Source organism: Pongo abelii, chromosome 23, assembly GCF_028885655.2.
Source record: "Pongo abelii isolate AG06213 chromosome 23, NHGRI_mPonAbe1-v2.0_pri, whole genome shotgun sequence".
Classification (NCBI taxonomy): domain Eukaryota; kingdom Metazoa; phylum Chordata; class Mammalia; order Primates; family Hominidae; genus Pongo; species Pongo abelii.
The window spans coordinates 57,273,717-57,288,301 of NC_085929.1; the positions used below are offsets into that span (position 1 = coordinate 57,273,717).

Here is a 14,585-nt window from a genome sequence, read left to right on the forward strand (position 1 = left end):
TTTTTTTATTCTATGTTCAGCACCACTGGCACCAAATACATTTTAATTCACTGAAAGCACCTGCAGCTTGCACTTGTCGTGTTTTGTTCACAAGGTTTGATATGCAGCTGGGTGGATCATGGCACAGGAGAGAAGAGGTCCTTGGGCTGTGCTTAAAAATAAGTTTATTAAGAAACAAGTACAGTGCATACAGCTATTCATGTGAATGCCAGCTCCATCCCCCAGTGACCTCTTCATACGGGCAGAGGGTGGCATGGTAGCTGTGGTGGGCCAGTAGGGTCTACGGCCTTTGCTTGGTCTCATGCAGCAGCTCTTGCCAGTTCTTCTCCATCTCCTCCTTGCAGTTGACGAAGGCATCCTCCAGCCGACGCATGGACTCGGCCAGCGTAGGGTTGGTGCGCATCACTACCATATCATAGGCCATCCAGGTTGCCTGCACTGCAACAAGCAGACAGGACTGGTCAGGCCACAGGGAGGAGCTGCATCTCTAGGGTACCCCAGAAGGGTCAGATGCCTCCAGCTAGGCTCAGCATCTGGAGGCCCAGATCCTGCTGAGGCACCCAGTTACTCTAGGGAGAGACAGCTGGTAGGCTACTTGTTACAGGCTCATAAAAACTCCCTACAAACATCCACAGTGAAACTTCCCAGTCTCATGCAAGGCATAACTTCTGGATACACCAGACATGATGTTAAAAAGCTAGAGGCTGGTCTGATATGAAATATGAGGAGAATTAGAGCAAACCGCAGCTCCTTACCTACATGCGGTTCACAGCCAGTGGCTGCAGGTGACCCCTAAGGAGTCATCTACCCAAGCTCACACACTCAGGTAGAGCTGATTGTTTCCAGTCCTGCAAGGCCCAAGCCTCATGTCACCTTATGTTCAGTGGCCTGGGATGCCTGGGCACCTCTATGCTTTCGTTGAGGCCCAGGCCTGGGGCTTCTCCTCTTGGGAAGGTGTCCTTGACCATCTACCAATGCACTGACGGATTCTCTTGCTCTTTCCCTCTCACAGCAACTTGAAGGTAGCATTCCCTGGGCCTATAGGTGAACACATGCTTCTTGTGTGAACTCAAAGGAAGTGTGTGCAGAAATCCCACCTCCAACCTTTTCTCTGCATAGTCCACCGGCTGGTGTGGTTCAGCCCTCTGCAACTATACAAAACAAAGGTCATCTCCCCTCTGCACGACAACCAACTGTACATAGCAAACACATCCCCTTAAAATTCCTCTTTGTGGAATCCTAACAAGCATCCCAGATCATTCTGGTGCAGGGAGGCTGCAGACTACCTGGACAGCAGGTGCAGCAGGGACCTGGGAGCCAGAGCAGAGTATGCCTCCCAGCTCTCCACCTGCCAACTATGTGACCTGGAACAAGTGGCTTAAATATATCAATCTCGGCCGGGCGCAGTGGCTCATGCCTGTAATCCCAGCACTTTGGGAGGCCAAGGGGGTGGATCACGAGGTCAAGAGATTGAGACCATCCTGGCCAACATGGCCAGTGTTCCTGGCCCATCTCTACTAAAAATATAAAAATTAGCCGGGTGTGGTGGTGGGTGCCTGTAGTCCCAGCTACTAGAGAGGCTGAGGCAGGAGAATCGCTTGAACCCAGAAGATGGAGATTATATATATATAAATCTCAGTCTCCTCATCTTTGGAGACCCTACCAATCTCACGGCTTACTGTGAGAATTAATTAATTAATTAATTAAATGGGTGACAGATGTAAACTGCCTGGCACACATGTTATGGACTGAATGTGTCCCTCCCAAATTCACCTGTTGAAATCCTAACCCCCGACGTGCTGGCATTAGGAGGTCGGGTCTTTTGGAGATGATTAAGTCCTAAGGGTAGACCCTCCTGAATGGGATTAGCACCCCTTAAAGAAGAGACACAAGAGCTTACTCTCACTCTATGCAAGGATATGTGAGGCTCTATGTGAGGGTACAAGAAGGTGGCTGGCCGGGCAAGGTGGCTCATACCTATAATCCCAGCAATTTGGGAGGCTGAGGTGGGTGGATCACTTGAGCTCAGAAGTTTGAGATCAGGCTGGGCAACATGTTGAAACCCTGTCTTTACAGAAAATACAAAATTTAGCTGGGCGTGGTGGTGTGCAACTGTAGTTGCAACTATTCAGGAGGCTGAGGTGAAAAAAAGGATCCCTTGAGCCTGGGAGGCGGAGGTTGCAGCGAGCTAAGATTGCACCACTGCACTCCAGCTTGGGTGACAGGGTGTGACCCTGTCAAAAAAAAAAAAAAAAAAAAAAAATCCCAAAGTGCTGGGACTACAGGCCACCGCACCCCGGCCATAACTTGTTCTTTTGAGTGCAAATTAAATCACTGTTTCTTGGCTACAGTAATCCTCTAGACAGGACCAGATTATAACTTTTCCTCATATTTTTAGTTCGTGCCCTAATGGAATAGGTTCCTTTTCTGTTCTAATGCACAAATTACTCTTATAATTGTCAAACTTATCTCTCCTCATTTTGCTTCCAAGGAAACTAAAATCATGGTATTCTGAAGATGACCAAACATATGAATCTCCCTCATTTGGCAACACACTGGGCCCGGATCTGTTACACTGCAAATGCTCTGCTGCTAAAACGATACAAGCACCCTCCCTCTATGCCCAGGGCCTATCACAGAAGAGAGAGTCTCGCTCTGTCACCCAGGCTGGAGTGCAGTGGTATGATCTCGGCTCGCTGCAAGTTCCGTCTCCTGGGTTCAAGTGATTCTCCTGCCTCAGCCTCCCAAATAGCTGGGATTCCAGGTATCCGCCAACACGCCCGGCTAATTTTGGATTTTTATTAGAGATGGAGTTTCACCATATTGGCCAGGCTGGTCTTGAACTCCTGACCTTGTGATCCTCCTGCCTCGGCTTCCCAAAGTGCTGGGATTACAGGCATGAGCCACCGTGCCCAGCCTGTAGCAGATTTATATAAAAATGCAATACGCGGCTGGGCGCGGTGGCTCATTCCTGTAATCCCAGCACTTTGGGAGGCCAAGGCAGGCAGATTACGAGGTCAGGAGATTGAGACCATCCTGGCTAACACAGTGAAACCCTGTCTCTACTAAAAATACAAAAAATTAGTGGGGCGTGGTGGCAGGCGCCTGTAGTCCCAGCTACTGGGGAGGCTGAGGCAGAAGAATGGCGCGAACCCGGGAGGCGGAGCTTGCAGTGAGCCGAGATTGCGCCACTGTACTCCAGCCTGGGCGACAGAGCGAGACTCTGTCTCAAAATAAATAAATAAATAAATAAATAAATAAAAATTTAAAAATAAATAAATAAGTAAAACCAAGCTGTGCTCTGATCACCTTGGGAACATGTCATTAGGACCCCCTGAGGCTGTGTCATGGATAAGCATCCCCAAACTTGGCAAAATAAGCTTTCTAAATTAACTGATACGTGTCTCAGCTATTCATAGTTCACAAGTACATAGGCAAAAAATTGCAAACATTTCTAAGGAGAAATTTTCTAAAGTCTGCTCTAGTGAATAAAAACTATTTGGCCAGGCACCCTGGCTCACACCTGTAATCCCAACACTTTGGGAGGCCAAGGTGGGTGTATTGCTTGGCCAAAGTTGGTTCAAGCCGTGAGGAGAAGGAGAAATTGGGTATGCCTCATTATACCTGCCTCTCTTTTGGAATTCAGGAAAAGTTGACCAGCATTAACATGAACACAGACCTTAAGTTTGATAAGAAACCTTTACAATCTATTCCCTCTGAAGCCTGCTACCTGGAGGCTTCATCTGCATGACAAAACTTTGGTCTCCACAACCCCTTATCGTAATAACCCAGACATTCTTTTGTATTGATTCCAGGTCTTTAGGCAATAACTCTTTCAACCAATTGCCAATCAGAAAAAATTTAAATCTATCTATAACCTGGAATCATCCCCCTCTGAGTTGTCCCAGCTTTCCAGATCGAACCAATGTATATCTTTTTTTTTTTTTTTTTTTGAGATAGAGTCTCGCTCTGTCGCCCAGGCTGGAGTGCAGTGGCACCATTTCGGCTCACTGCAAGCTCTACCTCCCAGGTTCACGCCATTCTCCTGCCTCAGCCTCTGGAGTAGCTGGGACTATAGGCGTCCGCCACCACACCCGGCTAATTTTTTGTATTTTTAGTAGAGACGGGGTTTCACTGTGTTAGCCAGGATGGTCTCGATCTCCTGACCTCATGATCCGCCCATCTCGGCTTCCCAAAGTGCTGGGATTACAGGCGTGAGCCACCGCGCCCAGCCGAACCAATGTACATCTTACAGGTACTGACTGATGTATTCTCTCTCCCTAAAACGTATAAAAGCAAGCTGTACCCTGCCAACCTTTAGCATATGTCCTAAGGACCTCCTGAGGCTGTGTCACAGGTGCATCCTTAACCTTGGCAAAATAAGCTTTCTAAATTGATTGAGACCTGTCTCAGATACTTTTGGGTTCACATATCCTACCTGAGATTTTCTCCATCTCTTCTAATAGCTTTTCCAAGTCCTTATTCAGATCTGACAGCATTTTCAGCATGTTGTCATAGTTTCTTTCCTCAGGGTCAGCATCAGCCATCTAGGCAATGCACAGAAAGAAGCTGCAGTGAGACAGACCTACATTTCAATTCCAGCTCCACTGGTTATAACTCAGTGATTTCTCCAAGGAATTCTTTCCCCGTCTCTCAGATTCAGACAATACCACGTACTCCACAGGGCTGTTGTGAAGGTTAAATGCGAACATGTCTAAAGGCCCCAGCATAGCATTTGGCACATACAAGTTGTCCTTCCCCTTTCTTCCATCCTTGCCATACAAACGTAGCTGAAGGCTGGAGTGATTAACACAGAAAACATCTTCATCATAATGAAAAAAGTCTGTCATAATGGTGACATGGAATTTTTTCTGGCAAAACCATATTGACTACCCACTAAGATGCAAGCTATTATGTTGATATGTTACAAAGATACAATTCCTGTACCTAAGGAATTTCTAGTGCAATATGGGAGTAAGTCACACACACCATATGACAAACCAGGATGTGACAGATGTCAAAGCAGTTAATGTAATAATTACAGACATCAAGTGATGGGAGCCTGGAGGAGGGTACGTTTAATTTTAAAATATGAAATGATTCATACATTTAAAAAAATTATAATCAACTTAACTTTCCAGAAGAATTCTCCTGGGCATTAGAGGCAGTGCCTCATAGAGACTGTCCTGGTTCTGGAATTGAGCTGCCTGGCTTCAAATCTTGGCTCCACCACATATCAGCAGTGTTACCTTTGGCAACTTACACATCTTCTCGACAAATTTTTGGTAATGTTTTTAAGTTTTTTTTTTTTTTTGAGACAAAGTTTTGCTCTTGTTGCCCAGGCTGGAGCACAATGGCGCTATCTCAGCTCACCACAACCTCTGCTTCCTGGGTTCAAGTGATTCTCCTGCCTCAGCCTCCTGAGTAGCTGGGATTACAGGCAAGTGCCACCACGCCCAGCTAATTTTGTATTTTTAGTAGAGACGGGGTTTCTCCATGTTGGCCAGGCTGGTCTCGAACTCCTGACCTCAGGTGATCTATCCACCTCGGCCTCCCAAAGTGCTGAGATTACAGGTGTGAGCCACCACACCCAGCCAAGTTTTGTATTTTTTAAACGGGAATTATTAGTAGTACCTATATCTTGTGGAGTTTTGTGAGGATTAATTGAAATAAATTATATACTGTTCAGCACAGTACCTACCATAATGAGCACTTAATAAATCATATCTGTTGTTATTTAAAATGTTGAACAGTAATTACATCACTCCAGATCCTCTCACCTTTATTAATATACATTAATTCATTCTGTTAATATTTGATGCTCACCTATTTATCTACAAGGCCCTAGTAAGAAAGGAGAGAAATAGATAAATAATGTTGTAAGAGCTGCCAGGGAACTTGTAACCTCATGAAGGTGAAGGAATGAGCCAGGTAAACATAAAACAGGGAGAGATGGGCCACAGATGCGGTGGTATTGTTCCCACTGTGCATGTGGGGAAGCCTTCCTGGTCTTTACTTCAGAGTTAAAGGCCTCCACTCAGTTCTCCTGTGACTTCCTGGGCCTCCCTCATCACGGTGCCTCTTAGCTGGTATGTGATTGTGGATTCCTCTACTTCCGCAACTAGACTGTGGGGTCCTGGAGAGCAGAGGCCATGTTTCCAATGAACTATTCCTAGTGTTCATCTCAGAGCTAGGAAAACAGCAAGTGCTTAATAAATGTTGGCTGAATAAAGGAGTTGACCATTGTAAAGCTCTAATTCTGAAAGAAAATCATGATAGTGGCCAAGCACGGAGGCTCACGCCTGCAATCCCAGCACTTTGGGAGGCCGAGGTGGGTGGATCACCTGAGGTCAGGAGTTTGGGACCAGCCTGGCCAACATGGCAAAACCCCATCTCTACTAAAAATATAAAAATTAGCCGGGTGTGGCAGCAGGTGCCTGATCCCAGCTACTGAGATTACTGAGGAGGCTGAGGCAGGAGAATCGCTTGAACCCGGGAGGCGGAGGTTGCAGTGAGCCGAGATTGTGCCATTGCACTCCAGTATGGGTGACAAGAGCGAAACTTCATCTAAAAAAAAAAAGAAAGAAAATTATTATCTTTCCCCTCTTGCCATCCTCCCTGTTAAGGGTAGAGATTCTGAGGGAGGAGCAAAGGGCCCTCCAGGAGGCCTGACAGGCAGATCTGAGAATAAGGGTGCAGGGTCAGGGTGTATGGTCTTTCAGGATCTGTAAAGGAGCTACTTCTGTGAGCATGGAGCCATTCTACGTGCAGGGACTCCGTCCTGCTTTTTGGTAAGTAGGAATAGTTTGCTAAGAGTGAGTGGGGAGGTACAGGCAGGTGGCAGGGCAGGGGGCTAATAGTGGGTGATGGGAGGAACAAATGTCTGGAACACCTTCCTTGACCCTCTCCTATAGCTATTCCCTCTCCTTCCTTTCACAGCCAGGCCTCACACGTTTGCCTGTCCTCCTCACTCCACTGTCATCTGGCATCTGTCTCTGACATTCACTGACAATGCTCTCACCAAAGTCATAACTGGCACACCCGGGGCACTTTCTGTCTTTCTTTTATTTAACATCTCTGCAGCACTGACATTTGGCCATTTTCTCCTGCTCAAAATTCTCTTGATGTTTTAACCTTGTTCTCTCCAAACTCTGTCCACCTGTGGTAGTTCCTTCCCTGCTCTTTCTTGGCTCTCTCCTTTGCTGGCTCTAACGGGTCAAGGAAGATCCTTTCAGCCCCTTCTCTTCTCACTACACACTCTTTTTCTTTTTTTTTCTTGAGACGGAGTCTCACTCTGTTGCCCAGGCTGGAGTGCAGTGGCGTGATCTCAGCTCACCGCAACTCCGCCTCCCAGGTTCAAGCAATTCTCCTGCCTCAGACTTCCAAGTAGCTGGGATTACAGGTGCCCGCCACCATGCCCGGATAATTTTTGTATTTTTAGTAGAGACGGGGTTTCGCCATGTTGGCCAGGCTGGTCTCGAACTCCTGAATCTCAGGTGATTCGCCTGCTTCGGCCTCCCAAAGTCCTGGGATTACAGGTGTGAGCAACTATGCCTGGCCAGGACTTCGATTTTTATTCTGAATGAGATGAGGAAACACTGGAAAAATCTGACAAAGGTGATGTGATTTGAATAATGACTTAAAAGGATCACTCTGGCTTCTATGTTGAGAATAGACTTAGGGGTGGAAAGCGTGGAACACGGACATCATTTAGGAGGCAGCTGCAAAACTATGCCTGGCCAGGACTTCGATTTTTATTCTGAATGAGATGAGGAAACACTGGAAAAATCTGACAAAGGTGATGTGATTTGAATAATGACTTAAAAGAATCACTCTGGCTTCTATGTTGAGAATAGACTTAGGGGTGGAAAGCGTGGAACAGGGACATCATTTAGGAGGCAGCTGCAAAACTCCAGGTAAGGAATGATGAGGGTTGGACCAGAGTGTTAGAAGTGGAGGTAGCGGCCAGGCTTAGTCGCTCATGCCTGTAATCCCAGCACTTTGGAAGGCAGAGGCGGGGGATCACAAGGTCAGGAGTTCGAGACCTGCCTGGCCAATATGGCAAAACTCCATCTCTACTAAAAATACAAAAATTAGCTGGGCATGGTGGCGGGCGCCTGTAGTCCTAGCTACTCAGGAGGCTGAGGCAGAAGAATCCCTTGAACCCAGAAGGTGGAGGTTGCAGTGAGCCGAGATTGTGCCACTGCACTCCAGCCTGGGCGACAGAGCAACACTCTGTTTCAAAAAAACAAAAACAAAAATAAATAAAAAGTGACCACTGGATTTGACAATCTGGAGGTCACACTGGCAATCTTGACAGGAGCTGTTTTCATGGAGTGGCTGGAACAAGAGCCCAATTGAAATGTTTCTAAAGAGAGGGAAGGAGAAGTAGAAACTGGTGAGTTTTACTTCAAAGAGAAGCAGAGAAACATGCCAGCACCTGGAATGTAATGTAGAGTCACAGGGGTATTTTGTTTTAAGTTGGGAGATATTACACTAGTGTCAAAGATTACAGTATTTGGGCATGGCAGGCCCAGGCACGGTAGCTCATGCCTGGAATCCCAGTGCTTTGGGAGGCTAAAACAGGAGAAATGCTTGAAGGCAGGAGTTTCAGACAAGCCTGGGCAACAGTCTCTACAAAAAAATTTAAAAATTGCTGGGTGTGGTGGTGCACACCTGCAGTCCTAGTTACTCAGGAGGCTGAGGTGGGACAATTGTGCCACAGCACTCTAGACTAGGCTACAGGGGAAGATCTGGAAGATCCCCTCTGCAAAAGAAAAAAAAGGGCTCAGTAAATTCAAGATATTTGTTTTGGGTGTCACTGGTCAACTTGGTGAGATGTTTCAGGAGAGCCGTAAAAGTAAAAATATTTTCATGAATTAAATAATTAATGGATCATTAGACAAAATGGATTGTGTGTACAGATTTAGATGGGAAGGGGAGAAAAAAACAGGAGGTAACCAGAAGGTGATACAGAGTCAAGGGTTTTTGTTTTTTGAATTCTTCATGTTTCTAGCCTGTGTGGAAAGAGCTAGCTGGACAGAAAATCCTGAAGAATCAGAAGAAAGGGTAACTGATGGTGCAGGGACTGGTCTCAGACAAGTAAAGGGTCGTTTCACCCTATGCAGGTGACGGAAGGTAAGTAAAGGGTCGTTTCACCCTGTGCAGGTGACGGAAGGTAAGTAAAGGGTCGTTTCACCCTGTGCAGGTGAGGGAAGGTAAAGGGCCGTGTCACGCTGTGCAGGTGGGGGAAGGTAAAGGGCCGTGTCACCCTGTGCAGGTGAGGGAAGGTAAAGGGCCGTGTCACCCTGTGCAGGTGAGGGAAGGTAAGTAAAGGGCCGTGTCACGCTGTGCAGGTGGGGAAGGTAAAGGGCCGTGTCACCCTGTCAGGTGAGGGAAGGTAAAGGGCCGTGTCCCCCTGTGCAGGTGAGGGAAGGTAAAGGGCCGTGTCCCCCTGTGCAGGTGAGGGAAGGTAAAGGGCCGTGTCCCCCTGTGCAGGTGAGGGAAGGTAAGTAAAGGGTCGTGTCACGCTGTGCAGGTGGGGGAAGGTAAAGGGCCGTGTCCCCCTGTGCAGGTGAGGGAAGGTAAGTAAAGGGCCGTGTCACCCTGTGCAGGTGGGGAAGGTAAAGGGTCGTGTCCCCCTGTGCAGGTGGGGAAGGTAAAGGGCCGTGTCCCCCTGTGCAGGTGAGGGAAGGTAAGTAAAGGGCCGTGTCACCCTGTGCAGGTGGGGAAGGTAAAGGGTCGTGTCCCCCTGTCAGGTGAGGGAAGGTAAAGGGCCGTGTCCCCCTGTGCAGGTGAGGGAAGGTAAGTAAAGGGCCGTGTCCCCCTGTGAGGTGGGGAAGGTAAAGGGCTGTGTCACCCTGTCAGGTGGGGAAGGTAAAGGGTCGTGTCCCCCTGTGCAGGTGAGGGAAGGTAAGTAAAGGGCCGTGTCCCCCTGTGAGGTGGGGAAGGTAAAGGGCTGTGTCACCCTGTCAGGTGGGGAAGGTAAAGGGCCGTGTCCCCCTGTGCAGGTGAGGGAAGGTAAGTAAAGGGTCGTTTCACCCTGTGCAGGTGAAGGAAGGTAAAGGGCCGTGTCCCCCTGTGCAGGTGAGGGAAGGTAAGTAAAGGGCCGTGTCCCCCTGTGAGGTGGGGAAGGTAAAGGGTCGTGTCCCCCTGTGCAGGTGAGGGAAGGTAAGGGCCGTGTCACCCTGTGCAGGTGGGGAAGGTAAAGGGTCGTGTCCCCCTGTGCAGGTGAGGGAAGGTAAGTAAAGGGCCGTGTCACGCTGTGCAGGTGGGGAAGGTAAAGGGCCGTGTCCCCCTGTCAGGTGAGGGAAGGTGAAGGAGGTAGAGATAGAATAAGGTAGGTAGAGGTGAAGGTAGGATGTTAAGGGGGGATTTCAGGCCTGATGGTCTCTAACTCCCTAATAAATGGCAATGAAAAGTTTCTTCTTGTAGCAACAGACATTCTTGGTTTGAGGAGAACCATAGAGCTTTATTAAAGCTGTATGCCTCCCTAGGGGCACTTAGGCACGTGGCTGAGGCCACGTGGCCACAGTGTCCTCAGGACCCTAAGACGGCACAGAGACAATGGATGGAGTGTGGAAGGCCTGGGAGCGTGAACATACATGCAGTGGATGGACAAGGCAAGGACACTGAGGGCACAAGTATGAGAGTGGCTTAAGGGGTGGTTGATGGTTGGGGTGAAGCAGAGGCATAGAAAAGACATGTAGTTTCCATAAGTGGGGCGTTGGGGTGGCCGCAGGTAGATTTGGGGATAGAGCATGAGACTGCTAGAAGGATGGAGGCTGTGGCCGGAGTGGCACTGGATCTCAGAAGAGGGATGGGTCTGAAAAGGAGATCCAGGGAGAAGGTGTGCGAGCTGATGTGGAGGAAGCAGCCACAGGGTTAGAACTCACGGCATTTCTTGGCTGATGAGGTTGCCTGGGATGACTGGGAATGGGTGGAGAAAGAGGCCTGAGCCCGCACCAAAGCACAGTGGAACGGGGCTTAGGACGGGCGGCGGGAGTGTAGGGCCGGAGGAGTGTGGGGCGGGAGGGGTGTGGGGAGGGAGGGGTGTGGGGCGGGAGGGGTGAGGGGTGAGGTGGGGTGAGGGGTGAGGGGTGAGGTGGGGTGAGGGGTGAGGTGGGGTGAGGGGTGAGGGGTGAGGTGGGGTGAGGGGTGAGGGGTGAGGGGTGAGGTGGGGTGAGGGGTGAGGTGGGGTGAGGGGTGAGGTGGGGTGAGGGGTGAGGTGGGATGAGGGGTGAGGGGTGAGGTGGGGTGAGGGGTGAGGGGTGAGGGGTGAGGTGGGGTGAGGGGTGAGGTGGGGTGAGGGGTGAGGTGGGGTGAGGGGTGAGGGGTGAGGTGGGGTGAGGGGTGAGGGGTGAGGGGTGAGGTGGGGTGAGGTGGGGTGAGGGGTGAGGTGGGGTGAGGGGTGAGGGGTGAGGGGTGAGGTGGGGTGAGGGGTGAGGTGGGGTGAGGTGGGGTGAGGGGTGAGGGGTGAGGGGTGAGGTGGGGTGAGGGGTGAGGGGTGAGGGGTGAGGTGGGGTGAGGTGGGGTGAGGGATGAGGGGTGAGGGGTGAGGTGGGGTGAGGGGTGAGGTGGGGTGAGGGGTGAGGGGTGAGGGGTGAGGTGGGGTGAGGGGTGAGGTGGGGTGAGGGGTGAGGTGGGATGAGGGGTGAGGGGTGAGGTGGGGTGAGGGGTGAGGGGTGAGGGGTGAGGTGGGGTGAGGGGTGAGGTGGGGTGAGGGGTGAGGGGTGAGGGGTGAGGTGGGGTGAGGGGTGAGGGGTGAGGTGGGGTGAGGTGGGGTGAGGGGTGAGGTGGGGTGAGGGGTGAGGTGGGGTGAGGGGTGAGGGGTGAGGGGTGAGGTGGGGTGAGGGGTGGGGTGGGGTGAGGGGTGAGGGGTGAGGGGTGAGGTGGGGTGAGGGGTGAGGGGTGAGGGGTGAGGTGGGGTGAGGTGGGGTGAGGGATGAGGGGTGAGGGGTGAGGTGGGGTGAGGGGTGAGGGGTGAGGGGTGAGGTGGGGTGAGGGGTGAGGTGGGGTGAGGGGTGAGGTGGGGTGAGGGGTGAGGGGTGAGGGGTGAGGTGGGGTGAGGTGGGGTGAGGGGTGAGGTGGGGTGAGGGGTGAGGTGGGGTGAGGGGTGAGGGGTGAGGGGTGAGGTGGGGTGAGGGGTGAGGGGTGGGGTGAGGGGTGAGGGGTGAGGGGTGAGGTGGGGTGAGGGGTGAGGTGGGGTGAGGGGTGAGGGGTGGGGTGAGGGGTGAGGTGGGGTGAGGGGTGAGGTGGGGTGAGGGGTGAGGGGTGGGGTGAGGGGTGAGGTGGGGTGAGGGGTGAGGGGTGAGGGGTGAGGGGTGAGGTGGGGTGAGGGGTGAGGGGTGAGGGGTGAGGTGGGGTGAGGGGTGAGGGGTGGGGTGAGGGGTGAGGGGTGAGGGGTGAGGTGGGGTGAGGGGTGAGGTGGGGTGAGGGGTGAGGTGGGGTGAGGGGTGAGGGGTGGGGTGAGGGGTGAGGTGGGGTGAGGGGTGAGGTGGGGTGAGGGGTGAGGGGTGAGGTGGGGTGAGGGGTGAGGGGTGAGGTGGGGTGAGGGGTGAGGGGTGAGGGGTGAGGGGTGAGGGGTGAGGTGGGGTGAGGGGTGAGGGGTGAGGGGTGAGGGGTGAGGGGTGAGGGGTGAGGGGTGGGGTGAGGGGTGAGGGGTGGGGTGAGGGGTGAGGTAGGGTGAGGGGTGAGGTGGGGTGAGGGGTGAGGGGTGAGGTGGGGTGAGGGGTGAGGGGTGAGGCGGGGTGAGAGGTGAGGGGTGAGGGGTGAGGTGGGGTGAGGGGTGAGGGGTGAGGGGTGAGGAGGGGTGAGGAGGGGCGAGGCGGGTGAGGGGCGTTGGGGGAGGGGCACGGGCTGTGGAGTGAGTGGAGTCGGGTCGAAGTCAAGGGTCTGGTTTGAGGTTGGTGCCACCGCGAACGCTAGGACAGGGTCAGGCGGAGCCCAGCCCTCAGGGCGCGTTGGGAGGGCCGGGCCCGGCGCGGCCTCGCTCACCTCCAGCTTGGCCCGCGCTCCGGTCCTGCTCTGGCGCCCCCAGCGGCCGCTTGAGGAACAAGGCCGCTCCCCGAGAGGGATGCCCCGCCCCTTCCGTTAGCGAACCCGCCCCGGAAGTGGCCTCTCGCCCTCATTGGGTGTCCTTGGGAAAAGGGGCGGGGCATTCCGCGCTGCTCCCACAGGTCTGCGGCGTCCGGGTCTGGGACTGGCAGCAGGTGCGGTGCTGGGGACGTCCTGAGGTTGAGGGAGAATCCTGCGGAGATGACATTTTGCCCCCACCTCCTTCTTGAGCTTAAGGATTTACACGCAGGGCCCCGTTTGCCTGCTGGGTCCCCAGTGTCCAGGACAGCGCCGGGTACCAAAGGTGCTGGTAAACATTTGTCGAATGAGTCGCTGAACGCCCAGCTATTTCCACTGTCACAGCGATCATGTGTGGCGGACATTATGTGGCATGTATCTTACAGAGGAGGCAGCCCAGGCTCAGGGAGACGAGGCAGAGGTGCACGCAGGTCTATGTGGGCTGGAAAGTGCTGGAGTCTCCCGAGCGCTCATGGTCTCCAGGCAAGAACTGGAAGCAGAGCCACTCAGCACCTAGAGGGGCAGTGACAGAAAGCTCTGGCTGGGAGGAGGCTGACCAGAGGCCAGTCTGAGCTCAGCCTTTTTTCTCAGAGGGACATGGGCACCCTAGAAGGGTGGTAAGTAGGCGAGTGGCAGAGTTAAAAGGTCTCTGACTGCCGAGGCGGGTGGCGACGGGGCCGGCCGTTGCTGTTGTTTGGCTGAGTGGTGCACAGGGTCAAAGCCATTCCAAGGTCGACTTGACAGGGCTTGGTAATGTGGGAGGGAGGGAGAAAGAAGGAACGGGCTAATGGCCGGGGTGATACCACTGGCAGAGATGTGGAAGAGTGGGAGAAGCTAGCTTGGAAGGTTAACTTTGATTTTGAACACCTTGTGTTTGAGAATCCTGACAAACCTGAGACCCCCTGAATTTTCTCTCAGGGATTCTGATTCTTAGCAGCCTGATTGCAGAGGAGGAAAAATGGCTGGGGTTGAGCCAGACAGTTCTGGGCAAGGAGTGAGCATTTGCCTGTTTATTGAGGAGGCTGCTGCCTGGGCCACACTCCCTCTGCCAGCGACCAGGTTCCTGCCCCGGTTGAACCCGGTTTTCTGGCCATCCCTTTCCACCTGTGAGCTGCTCTTCATACTTCCATTTGGTTATACAGCCCAGAGCCGATTTCTGTTACAGCAGCCTGGAGAAACATGAATAGGGAATAATTCTTTTTTTTTTTTTTTTTTTTTTGAGACAGAGTCTTGCTCTCTTGCCCAGGCTGGAGTGCAGTGGCACGATCTCGCCTCACTGCAACCTCTGCCTCCCAGGTTCCAGTGATTCTCCTGCCTCAGCCTCCCTAGTAGCTGGGATTACAAGCACACGCCACAACGCCCAGCTAGTTTTTGTATTTTTAGTAGAGACGGGGTTTCGCTATGTTGGCCAGGCTGGTCTTGAACTCCTGTCCTCAGGTGATCCACCTGCCTCGGACTCCCAAAGTGCTGGGATTACAGGTGTGAGACCCTGTGCCTGGCCCGAATCAGGA

The 14,585-nt window shown here is 52.4% G+C and overlaps 1 protein-coding gene across 2 annotated transcripts; it reads right to left on the reverse strand.

The window, feature by feature from the left end:
• Positions 1-147: 147 nt before the first annotated feature.
• Positions 148-13,114, reverse strand: SYCE3 (synaptonemal complex central element protein 3). Of its 2 annotated transcripts, none has more exons than XM_024239993.3 (3): positions 12,997-13,114; positions 4,439-4,547; positions 148-438 (listed from the first exon to the last, which is right to left on the reverse strand). In XM_024239993.3, exons 2-3 carry the CDS (start codon positions 4,545-4,547, stop codon positions 281-283), a joined length of 267 nt encoding a protein of 88 aa, XP_024095761.1. In that variant the 5' UTR covers positions 12,997-13,114; the 3' UTR covers positions 148-280. The 2 variants fall into 2 exon arrangements, with proteins under 2 accessions (XP_024095761.1, XP_054399891.1); XM_054543916.2 differs by lacking the exon at positions 12,997-13,114 and adding an exon at positions 4,678-4,798.
• Between the last annotated feature and the right edge of the window lie 1,471 nt (positions 13,115-14,585).